Source organism: Salvelinus alpinus, chromosome 6, assembly GCF_045679555.1.
Source record: "Salvelinus alpinus chromosome 6, SLU_Salpinus.1, whole genome shotgun sequence".
NCBI classification, from domain to species: Eukaryota; Metazoa; Chordata; class Actinopteri; order Salmoniformes; family Salmonidae; genus Salvelinus; species Salvelinus alpinus.
Window position 1 is genome coordinate 38,937,088 of NC_092091.1, and position 16,034 is coordinate 38,953,121.

The 16,034-nt window shown below is 43.5% G+C and overlaps 1 protein-coding gene across 2 annotated transcripts; it reads left to right on the forward strand.

The window, feature by feature from the left end:
- Window positions 1-251: 251 nt before the first annotated feature.
- Window positions 252-14,399, forward strand: LOC139578661 (GDP-L-fucose synthase-like). 2 transcript variants are annotated; one of them, XM_071406579.1, is made up of 10 exons: window positions 252-555; window positions 8,482-8,642; window positions 8,791-8,905; window positions 9,226-9,354; window positions 9,442-9,515; window positions 11,492-11,625; window positions 12,172-12,303; window positions 12,416-12,495; window positions 12,654-12,753; window positions 12,969-14,399. In XM_071406579.1, exons 2-10 carry the CDS (start codon window positions 8,482-8,484, stop codon window positions 13,022-13,024), a joined length of 981 nt encoding a protein of 326 aa, XP_071262680.1. In that variant the 5' UTR covers window positions 252-555; the 3' UTR covers window positions 13,025-14,399. The 2 variants fall into 2 exon arrangements, with proteins under 2 accessions (XP_071262680.1, XP_071262681.1); XM_071406580.1 differs by lacking the exon at window positions 9,226-9,354 and having other exon boundaries at window positions 385-555.
- Window positions 14,400-16,034: the final 1,635 nt, after the last annotated feature.

A 16,034-nucleotide genomic window follows, 5' to 3' on the forward strand; every position in this document is an offset into this window, starting at 1 on the left:
GTTTATTTGGTAGCATTTCGTAGTGTTAGTGATTTTACTAATTGCATTAGTACTGTACAAAGTTAGAGGTGCGCTATTTGAAAGATTCCCCCGCTCCCCCAACCTCGAGCTTCCAGTGGGGAGACCTGAGATCAACCTACCCCCACCCCCCTCTCAATCTCGTACTTCTGAGTGGGAGACCACCCCAGGTAGTAAGTAGCCTGCCTGGCTCACAAACTAGAATCAGGGCGCCACTCCGACAAGGTTAATTCACCCACAGTCCCACACCGTGACATGACATCATTGACGTGACGTGCAAATGAGCGATAGAAAACCGATCGCGCAAATTTGTTTATTTATTTATTCAAGCAAAGTATAAGAGAGTTGTACTCCAGTCTAGTAGGTGGCGGTAATACAACATCTAACAGATGCCAACATCCCTTAAACCTCATCGAAGAAGAAGAACCACGTCCTCCCTTGAGACTGGTGGAGGGTTGACTGTTCAGAATCACAATCCCATTTAATAGAAGCATCTAACTTCATAGCTAGAAAAAGAATCAAGCTCTGGAGTAACTGGTAAGTAAAACACGTTTTATGTAACTGTAGCTAGCTAGCAGTAATAATTGTAGTTTCGATTACAAAGGTTGCTATGTAAAATTCACATTTGATTGCTTTTCCTTCGAAAGCTGTTCGTGACTAGCTAGCTAAGCATTCTCTTGCTGACACACAAGACGGTAACATTGGTTCAGTTCAACCCGCTCAGAAAACGTTATAGCTAGATAACATTTTCTCTTAAATTGCAAAGGCTAGCTAACTATAACATGATGTTCCTCTATGGTCCATGCTTCCTGGCTGATGTTTTGGTCACTTTTGAATGCTGGCGGTGCTTTCACTCTAGTGGTAGCATGAGACGGAGTCTACAACCCACACAAGTGGCTCAGGTAGTGCAGCTCATCCAGGATGGCACATCAATGCGAGCTGTGGCAAGAAGGTTTGCTGTGTCTGTCAGCGTAGTGTCCAGAGCATGGAGGCGCTACCAGGAGACAGGCCAGTACATCAGGAGACGTGGAGGAGGCCGTAGGAGGGCAACAACCCAGCAGCAGGACCGCTACCTCCGCCTTTGTGCAAGGAGTAGCACTGCCAGAGCCCTGCAAAATGACCTCCAGCAGGCCACAAATGTGCATTTGTGGACAACTTTTACTTCTCTACATTTCTAAAGAAAATAATGTACTTTTTACTCCATACATTTCCCCTGACACCCAAAAGTTACATTTTGTATTATGTAACCACTTCCTCTTCAAATCAGGTTTGATTGGAACAAGCGCCTCTTTGTCCGTCCAATGTAGAGCACCTTGCACTATGGACATTCCAATCTGTAGATGACGTGTGGTTTTGCAGTTGATTAAATGCTTGACTTGATACTCCATTTTAGAAGCTGTGTCAACAAAACTTTTTCTGTGCAATAAATGGTTGCACTGATTGATTTGAAATGCAAACTTTATTTGCCACATGAGCCGAATACAACAAGTGTAGACTTTACTGTGAAATGCTTACTTACAAGCCCTCAACCAACATTGCAGTTCAAGAAGAAGAAAATATTTACCAAGTAGGCTAAAATAAAAATTAATAATAAAAAGTAACACAATAAGAATAACAATAATGAGGCTATATACAGTTGGCACCGGTACAGAGTCAGTGTGCAGGGGTACATGTTAGTTGAGGTAATCTGTACATGTAGGTGGGGGTGAAGTGACTATACATAGGTAACACACAGCGAGTAGCAGCAGTGTACAAGGAGGGGGGGTAGCAATGTAAATTGTCCGGTGGTGATTTTTATGAATTGTTCAGCAGTCTAATGACTTGGGGGTAGAAGCTGTTGAGGAGCATTTTGGTCCTAGACTTGACGCTCCGGTACCGCTTGCCGTGCGGTAGCAGAGAAAACTCGGACAATTTTATGTGCTTTCCTCTGACGCTGCCTATTATATAGGTCCTGGATGGCAGGAAGCTTGGCCCAGTGATGTACTGGGCCGTTCGTACTACCCTCTGTAGCGCCTTACGGTCAGAAGCTGAGCAGTTGCCATACCAGGCGGTGATGCAACCGGTCAGGATGCTCTTGATGGTGCAGCTGAAGAACCTTTTGAGGATCTGGGGACCCATGCCAAATCCTTTGTCTCCTGAGGGGGAAAAGGTTTTGTCGTGCCCTCTTCACGACTGTCTTGGTATGTTTGGACCATGATAGTTTGATGATTCGTCTGAGGGCAAAGCAGGATTTCTTATAAGTGTACGGATTAGCTGCCGCTCCTTGAAAGCGGCAGCTCTAGCCTTTAGCTCGATGCGGATGTTGCCTGTAATCCATGGCTTCTGGTTCGGTATATGTACGTACACTCACTTATCACTTATTGATGAAGCAGATGACTGAGGTGGTGTATTCCTCAATGCCATTGGATGAATCCCGGAACATATTCCAGTCTGGTAGCAAAACAGTCCTGTAGTGTAGCATCCACGTCATCTGACCACTTCCGTATTGAGCGAGTCATTTAAAAGAGCCCCTGGGTTTGTGGTCTAGCCAAGTTTTTGAGTCAGCAGGAAGATAGCTGTGGACTAATTTGTATTTTAGGGTAGGACATCTCTAAAACCTTTTGACTGGTGGCTCTGGGAACACTTTACGTAGTAGCGTATCACTTTGGATGATTCCCCAATTCTTTAAAATAATTTTTTATGTTCTCTGCTTCAGTGCTGTATTTTGTAACAAAGTACACTCTCTGGTGCATCATGAGGCACTCCCCTTCGCAACAAGTTCTCTCTGTCAAGTCGTCCAGCCCTTATACCTGCATCTTTCAGGAACTGAGCTCTGTAGCCACGATTTCAAGAAGCAATTCAGCAGATTTGACACTAGTCTGTTTCCTGATCGCAAATACCGCGGACTCTGTGGAATTGGCCATATGGAATAGCTTCCACTCCAAAAGGCTAAAAGAAAATATCTGCCCTCAGAATGGTATTCCCATCTTTAGGCTTCCTAAAGATTGATGTGTACAAACAACCGTGGTAATTTTTACTGATGTCAAGGTCCAAAAAAAGATTATCCTTGCTGTACTCCATAGTTAGTTTGATATGGTTAATGCTGTTAAGGTATTGGTGGAAGGAAATAAGTTATCCTGAGCCATACCAGAACAGGCAAACATCATCAATATAGCGTCCCCACCTTATAATCCGGTCAAATAACTGTTTTTTTTGTGTGTTTTTTTTTAGAAGGATACATAGTCATTTTCCAATTTACCTACGTACAAACCAGCGTAGAAAAGGCTGTAGCAAGCTCCCATGGCACGTCCTTTGACTTGTTTAAAAAATATGGTCCTGAAAGACAAAGATGTTATTATTGAGAGTCCGTTCAGTCAGTGAGACAATGAATTCTGCGGGAGGCATCTGTCTCAGGCCGGGTACTCAAGAAATGGTGCATAGCTGCCAATCCTTGTTCATGTCCAATGGTGGTGTATAGAGACTCAACATCCATGGCGACTAAAAAGGAAGCTGTACCTATATTGTTCAATTCCTTAATTTTGTTCAATACATCTGTGGTATCTTGAAGATGGACTGGGAGTGAAAAGGCTTAATAGTAAAGTAATCAATGTACTTCAGACTTTTATTACCACTAATGACTGGTCTGCCTGGGGGGGTTTTCAACATTCTTGTGGAATTTTGGAAGAAGATAAAAATGAAGCCATATGTGGGCTGCCATCGGCTACATTTCAGACAATGAGTTCAAATGTATCTTCATTTTCCTTTCTGTGAGGAGCCCTTTCAATTCAGTTTTTAGGTCCTCTGTAGGGTTGACTGTAAGAGATTGGTAGAATTCATCGTTGTCTAATTGACTGTAGGGGGTTTCTATTAAGGAGCCAACTGAAAAGTGCATCGTCATCAACGTTGTTGCTTGTGCTGCATTGACCGACTGAAAGCAAGTGTCTCGTGGTCCAGCAACAGCAGATGCGCTCCTTGAGTGACAGAGGGCGGGGCTAGACCTGTGTGGAAATCTGCATGGAGAGGGCACTCTAGTAGTGGAGTAAACTATTTAAAAAATTGACGTTATACACGTATCGCATTTAAAAAAATAAAAAAATAAACATTCAAGTACAGTTATAGAAGGTAAAGTTAAAAACTCAAACCGGTCCATGCCTCAATACCGGTATACCGTAAAATACGGTATAAAATACGGTATACCGCCAAGCCCTAGTATGGAGTTGTGTAGGCGAGTGGTTTGCTGATGTCAACGTTGTGAACAGAGTTCCGCATGGTTGCGGTGCGGTTATGGTATGGGCAGGCATAAGCTACGGACAAAAAACACAATTGCATTTTATCGATGGCAATTTGAATGCACAGAGATACCGTGACGAGATCCTGAGGCCCATTGTCATGCCATTCATCTGCCGCCATCACCTCATGTTTCAGCATGATAATGTACGGCCCCATGTCGCAATAATCTGTACACAATTCCTGGAAGCTGAACTGCATACTCACCAGAAATGTCACCCGTTGAGCATGTTGGGATGCTCTGGATCGACGCGTGTTACAGTTCCCGCCAATATTCAGCAATTTCTCATAGCCATTGAAGAAGAGTGGGACAACATCCCAAAGGCCATAATCAACAGCATGATGTGGCAAATAGTGGTCACACAAGATAGACTGGCTTCCTCATCCACACCCCTACTTTTATTTTATTAAGGTACTGTATATGTGACCAACAGATGCATATCTGTATTCCCAGCCGTGAAATCCATAGATTAGAGCCTAATTTATTTCATTCTATTGAATGATATCCTTATGAACTGTAACTCAAAGTATTTTGAAATTGTTGAATGCTGTGTTTACAGTATACATAAAATGTATATTAGGCTAGCTGTTCATTTGAAATGTACATGTATACAATTTTGAGGCACAGTCGTAAAGCCCCATTTAGTTCTTTCCTTGGGGAAAATCCAATCCAACAACCATTGAGAAACAGAAAACCCATTGTCAAGTGTTGTCTGCTTCCTCTTTCCTTCATTACAACAAGAATAGGAACTGGGATCTAGAGACAAGATAAAAAGGACATGGTGTACTTTCCACTTAGGCTAAATCTTATCAGATATAATTTTACATTTGTGGTTTGTTTGCTCTTGAAATGTCATCCTTGACGTTACATCCTCTACCTCATCCTGTAAAAAGCCTAGGTCAATACCCTATATTCAACCTAGTTCAAATCTACCCAGATCTATATAAATACTGTTGTGTATTCTATTGCAATCAAGCCAAACATGACAATGAGTGACAGGGAGTTGTGATAGCACAAACAGACTGGCACTCAGGCTAGTAGAAAAACAGACTAACGAGTTTGGTCCACTCCCTCTTTGATTCTTTCTTGGTTACAAAAGGAATTTAATCTGTCATTTCAAAATGCTGGGACAATGCATCATTGCGTCTCGCTACGTGTCCCGGAACCTGTAAGTGTAGGCGTATGTATCACACACCCACCCTTGGACAAACTAGATTATATTGCACCTTGAGTTCATGTTTTTTTTCTATACTGTGTGTGACCTCGTCCCCAGGCTTGACAGAAAGAATGAGCCGGCTGTTGGAGGAGATTAGTCTTTTAGTGACTCTTGTTTAATTGATTCTTGATTCCTATTTCACTAAATTCATCAATCAATTTGGGATAAGTCATTTCCCTGCCATTTGTATGAAGTAACTTTGTAGCCTTCTTCCAAAGTACAGTTGAAGTCAGTAGTTTACATACACTTAGGTTGGAGTCATTAACTCGTTTTTTCAACCTTTCCACACATTTCTTGTTAACAAACTATAGTTTTGGCAAGTCGGTTAGGACATGTATTTTGTGCATGACACAAGTCATTTTTCCAACAATTGTTTACAGACAGATTATTTCACTTATAATTCACTATATCACAATTCCAGTGGGGTCAGAAGTTTACATAGTCGTGGCCAAAAGTTTTGAGAATATTAATCTCCACAAAGTTTTCTGCTTCAGTGTCTTTAGATATTTTTGTCAGATGTTACTATGGAATACTGAAGTATAATTACAAGCATTTCATAAGTGTCAAAGGCTTTTATTGACAATTACATGAAGGTGATGCAGAGTCAATATTTGCAGTGTTTTTCAAGACCTGCAATCCGCCCTGGCATGCTGTCAATTTTTGTTTGACCACCCGCCTCTTGAGGATTGACCAAGTTCTCAATGGGATTAAGGTCTGGGGAGTTTCCTGGCCATGGTCCCAAAATATTGATGTTTTGTTCCCTGAGCCACTTCGTTATCACTTTTGCCTTATGGCAAGGTGCTCCATCATGCTGGAAAAGGCATTGTTCGTCACCAACCTGTTCCTGGATGGTTGGGAGAAATTGCTCTGAGGATGTGTTGAAACCATTCTTTATTCATGGCTGTATTCTTAGGCAAAATTGTGAGTGAGCCCACTCCCTTGGCTGAGAAGCAACCCCACACATGAATGGTCTCAGGATGCTTTACTGTTGGCATGACACAGGACTGATGGTAGCGCTCACCTTGTTTTCTCCGGACAAGCTTTTTTTCCGGATGCCCCAAACAATCGGAAAGGGGATTCATCAGAGAAAATGACTTTAACCCATTCCCCAGCAGTCCAATCCCTGTACCTTTTGTAGAATATCAGTCTGTCCCTGATGTTTTTCATGGAGAGAAGTGGCTTCTTTGCTGCCCTTCTTGACACCAGGCCATCCTCCAAGTCTTCACCTCACTGTGCGTGCAGATGCACTTACACCTGCCTGCTGCCATTCCTGAGCAAGCTCTGTACTGGTGGTGCCCCAATCCCGCAGCTGAATCAACTTTAGGAGATGGTCCTGGCGCTTGCTGGGCTTTCTTGGGCGCCCTGAAGCCTTCTTCATTTGCATGGCAAAGAGGGACTTTGCAATTAATTGCAATTCATCTGATCACTCTTCACAACATTCTGGAGTATATGCAAATTGCCATCATACAAACTGAGGCAGAAGACTTTGAAAATTAATATTTGTTTAATTCTCGAAACTTTTGGCCACGACTGTACACTAAGTTGACTGTGCCTTCAAACAGCTTGGAAAATTACAGGAAATTATGTCAATTAGCCTATCAGAAGCTTCTAAATTAATGACATTTGAGTCAACTGGAGGTGTACCTGTGGCTGTATTTCAAGGCCTACCTTCAAATTCTGTGCCTCTTTACTTGACATCATGGGAAAATCAAAAGAAATCAGCCAAGACCTCAGAAAAAAAATTGTAGACATACACACACGTTCATCTGTACAAACAATAGTACGCAAGTATAAACACCATGGGACCACGCAGGCGTCATACCGCTTAGGAAGGAGACGCGTTCTGTCTCCTAGAGATGAACGTACTTTGGTGCAAAAAGTGCAAATCAATCCCAGAACAACAGCAATGGACCTTGTGAAGATGCTGGAGGAAACACGTACAAAAGTATCTATATCCACAGTAAAATGAGTCCTATATCGACATAACCTGAAAGGCCACTCAGCAAGGAAGAAGCCACTGCTCCAGAAACACCATAAAGAAGCCAGACTACAGTTTGCAACTGCACATGGGGACAAAGATCGTGCTCTTTGGAGAAATGTCCTCTGGTCTGATGAAACAAAAATAACTGCTTGGCCATAATGACCACCGTTATGTTTGGAGGAAAAAGGGGGATGCTCGCAAGCCAAAACACCATCCCAACCGTGAAGCACGGGGGTGGCAGCATCATGTTGTGGGGGTGCGCTGCTGCAGGAGGGACTAGTGCACTTCACAAAATAGATGGCATCATGAGGGAGGGAAATTATGTGGATATATTGAAGCAACATCTCAAGACATCAGTCAGGAAGTTAAAGCTAGGGTCTTCCAAATGGACAATGACCCCAAGCATACTTCCAAAGTTGTGGCAAAATGGCTTAAGGACAACAAAGTCAAGATATTGGAGAGGCCATCAGAAAGCCCTGACCTCAATCCTGTAGAAAATTTGTGGGCAGAACTGAAAAAGCCTGTGCGAGCGAGGAGGCCTACAAACCTGACTCCGTTACACCAGCTCTGTCAGGAGGAATGGGCCAAAATTCACCCAACTTATTGTGGGAAGCTTATGGAAGGCTACCCGAAACGTTCGACCCAAGTTAAACAATTTAAAGGCAATGCTACCAAATACTAATTGAGAGTATGTAAACGTCTGACCCACTGGGAATGTGATGAAATAAATCCTTCTCTCTACTATTATTCTGACATTTCACATTCTTAAAATAAAGTGGTAATCCTAACTGACCTAAAACAGGGAATTTTTACTAGGATTAAATGTCAGGAATTGTGGAACTGAGTTTAAGGTGTATGTACACGGCCAAGGTGTATGTAAACTTCCGACTTCAACTGTAGGTTATCTTGAACTTCACTGATCTACAGATTGTAAGCAATTCACTGTTTCTCTTTCCCGCTCCCCTCCCCCCATTTCTCTCTCTGTGTGTGCGTGCGCAGATGGGAGATCGTACAGTGGATCAAAATGGTCCTATGCGGGTGTTGGTGACTGGGGGAACTGGTCTGGTGGGCAGGGCCATAGAACATGTGGTCAAAGAAGAGGGAGGGGCCAGGGAGGGAGAGGAGTGGATCTTCCTCTCGTCTAAGGACGCAAACCTCATGTGAGAGCTACACACACACACACACACACACACACCTGACCCAACATTCCCTCGCCTGCCTCAGTCCTTGCTCTGGGTGGCTTTGTAGCCCAGCCTCTGAGTTCCTGTGCCTTTGAAAAGTCAAGATAACTTGTGTGTGCTCCCTCAGGGACATGGGTGAGACACGGGCAGTGTTTCAGAAGCACCAGCCCACCCACATCATCCACCTGGCAGCCATGGTGGGAGGGCTCTTCAAGAACATGAGGGCCAACCTAGACTTCTGGGTAAGTGGTTCAGGAGTTGTGATGAAACGGGCTGCATCCCGATTCTCCACACTGTTCCCAAAGTGTGCACTTGCACAATTTTCTCACATTACTTTTACAAAGGTGGAAACTTTTACAAATCCTATGTCTAAAAATCCATGATGGGGAGTGTGCAAGTTGACACATCCCCATTGGCACCCTAATCACTAACTATAGGCCCTGGTCAGAAGTAGTACACTACAGTATATCGTGAATAGGGTGCCAATGGGGACTCAAAGTTATCCATCCATGTGTGATTTTGATCATGTTTATTTACCAATGTATTCATCCATGTTCTCCAGAGGAACAATATCTACATCAATGACAACGTTCTTCAGGCAGCACACGAGGTAGACGCTGTCAGGGTGGTCTCTTGTCTCTCCACCTGCATCTTCCCTGACAAGACCACCTACCCCATTGACGAGACCATGGTAACGGCTTGTGTGTGTGTGTGTGTTGTAGACATGATGGTAGTAGACATGATGGTAGTTGACTATCTCTTATTTCTTTTTTTCCAGATCCACAACGGCCCTCCTCATGAGTCTAACTATGGTTACGCCTACGCTAAGAGAATGATCGATGTCCACAATAGGTGTGTTCTTGTTTTATTTAAAGAGATTCTCAGGTACTTTTTAGCCAGTTATGAAACTAGCGCTCACGAGACAAAAGTGGTCCCCGAAATGTGCGTACTATGCCACATATGTGCCGATATGTGCACCACGTCATTGTGATTTTTATCTCGCTCTGCTGTGTGCATCTTCCTAGCTGTCACTCAAATGGCAAGGGGCTAAAGCTGATTGGCTGGAACTCGAATTGCAAGGGAGCTGGCTCACAGTAAAACAAATTGGGGGAAATGGCGCAGCTCAGCTTCCAGAAAACAGTCGCTTTCAAACTAGGGATGTCGTGGCTAATTGAGGTAAGACAGTAATTCTGCTCATAGATTATGCATGTGTAAACTACACATTAACACATCCAGCCCAAAGCGGGAGGTTTAAAAAAAATACTTAGTAGTCGCCAAAGTTCCGGAGCATGTCTTTAACCTTTATTACAAGGGAGACTAGAAGGGTATACTACGATTTCAAGCTAGATCTACTCACGGTTTTCTAAAGCTAGCCAGCTTCAGTTACCTTCGTGTTCCAGCTCTGGCTGCATCTGTACAACGACCATGGATATAGCTTGTCCTGCTAAAGCTAGCAGGCATGTAACTGTGTGCATGTCGCACGTGGCTCGTCGAACGCGGAACTCTTCGTTGGGATAATGCTGAAACATCAATCCAAGAGGTATCTTGCAAATTTAGCAGGCTATGGTGTGAAATTAGGCTTGATGAAGTGCCGTCTTCATCTTATTACTTCATGACGATTTTTTTTGATTTTATCAATGTTAGTTCTGAAGGATTCGTTGCCATAGAAATGTACCTGGCTAAAAGGTGAGCCAATTCAGTGGTACCGGTTATCCCGAGTTAAACTCCTCAAACCAAGTGCGTAGTATGGCCAAAAGTATGTGGACCCCCCATTCAAATTGAATTAGACTATTTCAGCCACACTCATTGTAGAAAATCGTGCTCACAGCCTTGCAATCTCCATAAACGTTGGCAGTAGAATGCACCGTACTGAAGAGCTCAGTGCCTTTTCAACATGGCGCTTTCATAGGATGCCACCTTTCCAACAAGTCAGGTCATCAAGTTTCTTCCCTGCTAGAGCTACCTCGGTTAACTGTAAGTGCTGTTATTGTGAAGTGGAAACGTACAGGAGCAACAACTTGTCAGCCGCCATGAGGTAGGCCACAAGCTCTCAGAACGGGACTGCCGAGTGCTGAAGCGCGTAGCGTCATCATGCGCAATGCCAAGCGTTGACTGGAGTGGTGTTAAGCATGCTGCCATTGGACTCTGGAGTCGAGGAAACGTTTTCTCTGGAGTGTTGAATCCCGCTTCACCATCTGGCAGTCCGACGGATGAATCTGGGTTTGGCGGATGCCAGGAGAATGCTACCTGCTCCAATGCATAGTGCCAACTTTAAAGCTTGGTGGAGGAGGAATAATGGTCTGGGGCTGTTTTTCATGTGTCGGGCTAGGCCCCTTAAATTCAGTGAAGGGAAATCTTAACGCTACAGCATACAATGACATTCTATAAGATTCTGTGTTTCCTGTTTCAGCATGACAATGCCCCCGTTCACAAAGCGAGGTACATACAGAAATGGTTTGTGGAGATTGGTGTGTAAGAACTTGACTGGCCGGCACAGAGCCCTGACCTCAACCCCATCTAACACCTTTGGGATGAATTGGAACACCGACTGCAAGCCAGGCCTAATCGTCCAATATCAGTGCCTGACCTCAATAATGCTCTTGTGGCTGAATGGAAGCAAGTCCCTGCAGCAATGTTCCAACATCTAGTGGAAATCCTTCCCAGAAGAGTGGATACTGTTGTGGCAGCAAAGTGGGACCAACTTCATTTTAATGCCCATGATTTTGGATGGGCAGGTGTCCAAATACTTTTGGCCATGTAGTGTATATGGCTCTGTGTGTCTGTGTTCATGGATTAGTGGGTTATGTGTGTGTGTGTGTGTGTTGCAGGGCGTATCACCAGAAGCATGGGCGGTGCTACACAGCAGTGATACCAACAAATGTGTTTGGTCCTCATGATAACTTCAACATTGAGGATGGACATGTACTACCAGGTCTCATACACAAAGCCTACATTGCTCAGAGTAAGATAACAACTACACAACACTCACTAATAGCTATAACGATATCTATTTCTTTATTCTCCAGCCAACTGTAGCCTGCTTTCTTTTTGGAGTCTGTATACTGCAATTCGGTGTATAGCTCTGAATGTGTATAACATTTATTAAATGTATAAAACCTTTACAGTATACCCCCCTACATCTAATCTCTGTTAATCCAGATTCGCAGAACTTGGTCAGCTGCGGGATTAACTCTGTGTTCATAGTGTTAGAAATTCATAGTTCTGCCAAAAACGACGTCTCCACGCTCACGAAAGGAAGCTCTTAGCCAAAGAACCTCTTTTCTGATCCGTGTGGGCACATGCACGAAGCACTCGAGGCAAAGCAGTTTTAGCACCACCTTCGCCCAGTCTTAATACGTCCAATTAACCAGTGAGAACTTTTAAAAATAACTGAACTAATGCTGCTCGGATCTCACACATCCCTGGTAGATTCTCTCTGTCTACACGCAGAATCTGCCCACGGGAAATTATATTTCTTCTAACAAGTCTTCACTCATCCGTGTGTTAGAGGAGGGCAGTCCGTTGGTGGTGTGGGGCTCAGGAACTCCCAGAAGGCAGTTCATCTACTCATTGGACCTGGCTCATCTCTTCCTCTGGGTGCTGAGAGAGTACCATGAGGTGGACCCCATTATACTGTCTGGTGAGCCTTGCGCGCGCGTGCGCACACACACACACACGCATAAACACACACATTAAGCAAAAAAGTATTTTCAGGATTCAGTGTTGTCTCCCTCTCTCGCTTTGTATTTTAGTTGGCGAGGAGGATGAGGTGTCCATCAAGGAGGCAGCCGAGGCCGTCGTCGAGGCGCTGGGATTCAAAGGTCAAGTGACTGTATCCTTTCACCTGGCTGCATGGCCAGATTACAGCGCTAACACACACCACACTCCCTCTCTCTTGTACTCATTCTCTCACTATCCACACGCACAACCTGCCAGTAGTAGTGGCAGTGGTACCCGTGTGTGTTTGATTCCCTAACTCATGACCTCCAGTATGACACTACCAAATCGGACGGTCAGTTCAAGAAGACCGCCAGCAATGCCAAGCTGCTGCGGCACCACCCCAACTTCACCTTTACCCCCTTCAAACAAGGTACCTACTTCTCCAACGCCGGCAATTAGGGAAAAAAACTAAATAGATTGGGCCGATTTGTTGTTTTTTTTAACATTATTTTATTTGCAAATTGAACCATGTTGCACACCGTACTTCAAAAACTGTTGTGCTAAAACAATGTATCTGTATTCGGCCATCTTTTTATTAACGTTCGCAATTGCTGATTCTCCTTGTTGTTTTTCCCTCTGTCACAGCCTTGAAGCAGACGTGTGATTGGTTCGTGGCCAATTACGACAACGCCCGCAAGTGAATATTCCTTCAATCTGATTGAGTCATGGGTAACTGCATACATGGAGTGTGTCTGAAAGTGGGAGGATCAACAGAGCGGGTGTATGAAAAGCGAATCAGCTAATTGGGCAATTTGTTGCCACTCAAGACCGTTTTGCGTGGCAGATTGGGCTGCACGACGAGTTGATTGTTGACAACTGTAGCATTTTAGCTAACCCTTTTCCTAACCTACCACCAGGGTTGGGTAGGTTACATTCTAAATGTAATGTTAGGTACCTGTCCAAAATTGTAATCAATGTGAGTGTGTTGCTATGGGTTATAGTAGTAAAAGCCAAATTCAATATTTTACCTCCCCCCAAACATTGGTGATACCTACAGGGGTCCTACAATTTTAAATCAAATACCTAAATAATTCATGGTATGACCGTCTTAAAACAATTCCATATGTTAGTTTAGTAAAATCCCCCCTGATGTTACATCCATCGCTGTTGATCCACTCACTTCTTTTGAAACTCCCACTATTCAGTCACACTTCAAGTATGCAGTTACCTATACTTGATCTGACTGGCTGTCAAGCAACCAGTCCCAGGAAGACAGGAGCAGGAAGAGGAGGTCGTGGGGAGTCAAACCTTCAGGAGCTGAAGGTTCTAGAACTGAAGAATGTACTCGTCAGACCTCACATGAAGAACGTTATCTGCCATCTTGTCAGATTGATGTGGGCTCGTGCTGGAGTGAGGGGAATTGACAGTGTAGCTTGTAGTGTGAGTTTATCTCTCAGTATTGTGGAATGATTATCATGTTAAATGTAGGTGTCGGCATGCACATTACATTCGTGCGAACGCCAATAAATTACAGAAGATGAAATGTGGTCCTGATCATGTCGCTGAAATTCCTTGAATGTGAAGTTTGGGCTTGTCTGAACGTTCTGTCTAAACCGCTTTGGATGAGTCCCAAACTGCCTCATATTCCCAATATAATATTCCCACTACTGTGGACCAGAGACCTATGGCACAATGTAGGGAATAGGGTACCATTTGGGACGCATCCTATCAAATGATGTCTAGTGACCAGATGGACTCCACTGTCTCATCTCCCCTGTCCCCCTCGCTATAATCATGCCTACACCATAGGAATAGAATTGTCCAAAAATAAACCACAATAGGAAGGCTCTGGTGAATTCTGTTCAGAGTGGGCTGTTCACACTACTCTCAATTTGTCTACTGTATCATCTGATGCATGTTGAGTTTTATATTTTTGTTCACTATACAACAATTTCAAAGATTTTACTGAGTTCATATAAGGAAATCACTCAATTGAAATATGTTCATTAGGTCCTTATCTATGGCTTTCACATGACTGGGAATACAGATACCTTAATAAAAGGAAAATGGATTTTGTCACGGTATCTCTGTGTATTCAAATTGCCTTAGATAAAATGCAATTGTGTTCATTGTCCATAGCTTATGCCTGCCCACACCAAAACCCCACTGCCACCATCGGGCACTCCGTTGACATCAGCAAACCACTCGCACGCACGACTCCATATGTGGTCTGCGGTCGGGAGGCTGGTTGGACACACTGACAAATTCTCTAAAACAACGTTTGAGGCAGCTTATGGTAGAGAAATTAACTTTAAATTATTTGGCAACAGCTCTGGTGGACATTCCTGCAGTCAGCATGCCAATTGCACTCTCCCTCAACTTGAGACATCTGTGGCATTGTGGTGTGACAACCGCACATTTGATTGGCCATATGTCTCCAGCACAAGGTACACCTGTGTAATGAGCATGCTGTTTAATCAGCTTCCTGTTATGCCACACCTGTAAGGTGGAAGGATTATCTTGGCCAAGAAAAATGCCCACTAACGGATGTAAACAAATATGTGCACAAGATTTGAGCGAAAAGCTTTTTGTGCGTATGGAACATTTCTGGGATCTTTTATTTCATCTCATGAAACATGGGACCAACACTTTACATGTTTATTTGTCCAGTGTAGAATACTAGGTGGTTTGAGAGGTTATTTTATATCTTTCTTTACAAAAAACAAATTGTTTTAAAGGGTGCAGTATGTATATTGGTGGCGGGCTGAGAATAAATCAAGAATGCTTATTTTAACCACTAAGTCTGGGTGTCATTGTACAACTACTTTCAGTCTTGCCTTGGTGCAGAACAGTGAAGCAGTGTTGTGGCTCCTGGGTGATGTTCTCTAGGATCAACTTACCCTACCCCAATCCTAACCTTAACCATTAGTGGGGGAAATTCACCCCAGACCAGGGAAACTTAATTCTACACCATGTGGGGTGAGGTAAGGCATGTGGAACACCTGTCTGGTTGATCAGTGGTGTAGAGATTTTAAATTCTGAGCTAAATCTGTTGCAATTCATCATTTCAATGCTCTGAGACCTGTTTTTGGTGTTCAGTGTCCCCATAAATTTACAAAAATACTTGGGAGTGACCTACCAGGGGAGTATTCATTTGTGAATTTTCCAACTTGCTAACGCGTAGAACGATGATCCTGAGTTTCCGACTTGGGAAGTTTCAGAATGAGCCAATATGAAGCTCTACATAAATAATGTACATTCATTTCAACACGAAGGTTCCCAGTTTCTGATGGCATGTGAATGTGGCATAATTTCAAGTTAGATTAATAATGGATTCTCGAGCCGGTTTCCCAGACACAGATTAAGGCTAGTCTTGGACTAAAGGCAAACTCATTTTAGAATCTCCATAGTCCAGGACTAGGCTTAATCTGTCTGGGAAGCCATCCCCTAGTCAACTAATATAGTCAAAGCGTGTCATTGAACTTTCTTTTCACGTACTTTCCTTTAAGATGTATCATTTACTAATTGAATGTGGTATGCAGTGTCCTGCTCTTCCCAGATGACAAGGGCACATAGTATAATCATTTCTAACTTTGCGTTATTGAAATAATATGCTTTTCAGGCAAAAACATTTGTATAGGTGACGTTCAAACTCAAAGTATCAAAATAGTTCAGAGAAGGAAGAAAAATCTTCCCAACCTCATGGTCCAA

What these genes read in the sequence shown, in the direction of transcription:
- LOC139578661 (XM_071406579.1), top strand. Translation starts at nt 8,482, where the DNA reads ATGGGAGATCGTACAGTGGATCAAAATGGTCCTATGCGGGTGTTGGTG. An exon ending in ATGATCGATGTCCACAATAG is followed by an intron (nt 9,516 to 11,491) that starts GTGTGTTCTTGT and finishes TGTGTGTTGCAG; the next exon opens with GGCGTATCACCAGAAGCATG. An exon ending in CTTTACCCCCTTCAAACAAG is followed by an intron (nt 12,754 to 12,968) that starts GTACCTACTTCT and finishes CCTCTGTCACAG; the next exon opens with CCTTGAAGCAGACGTGTGAT.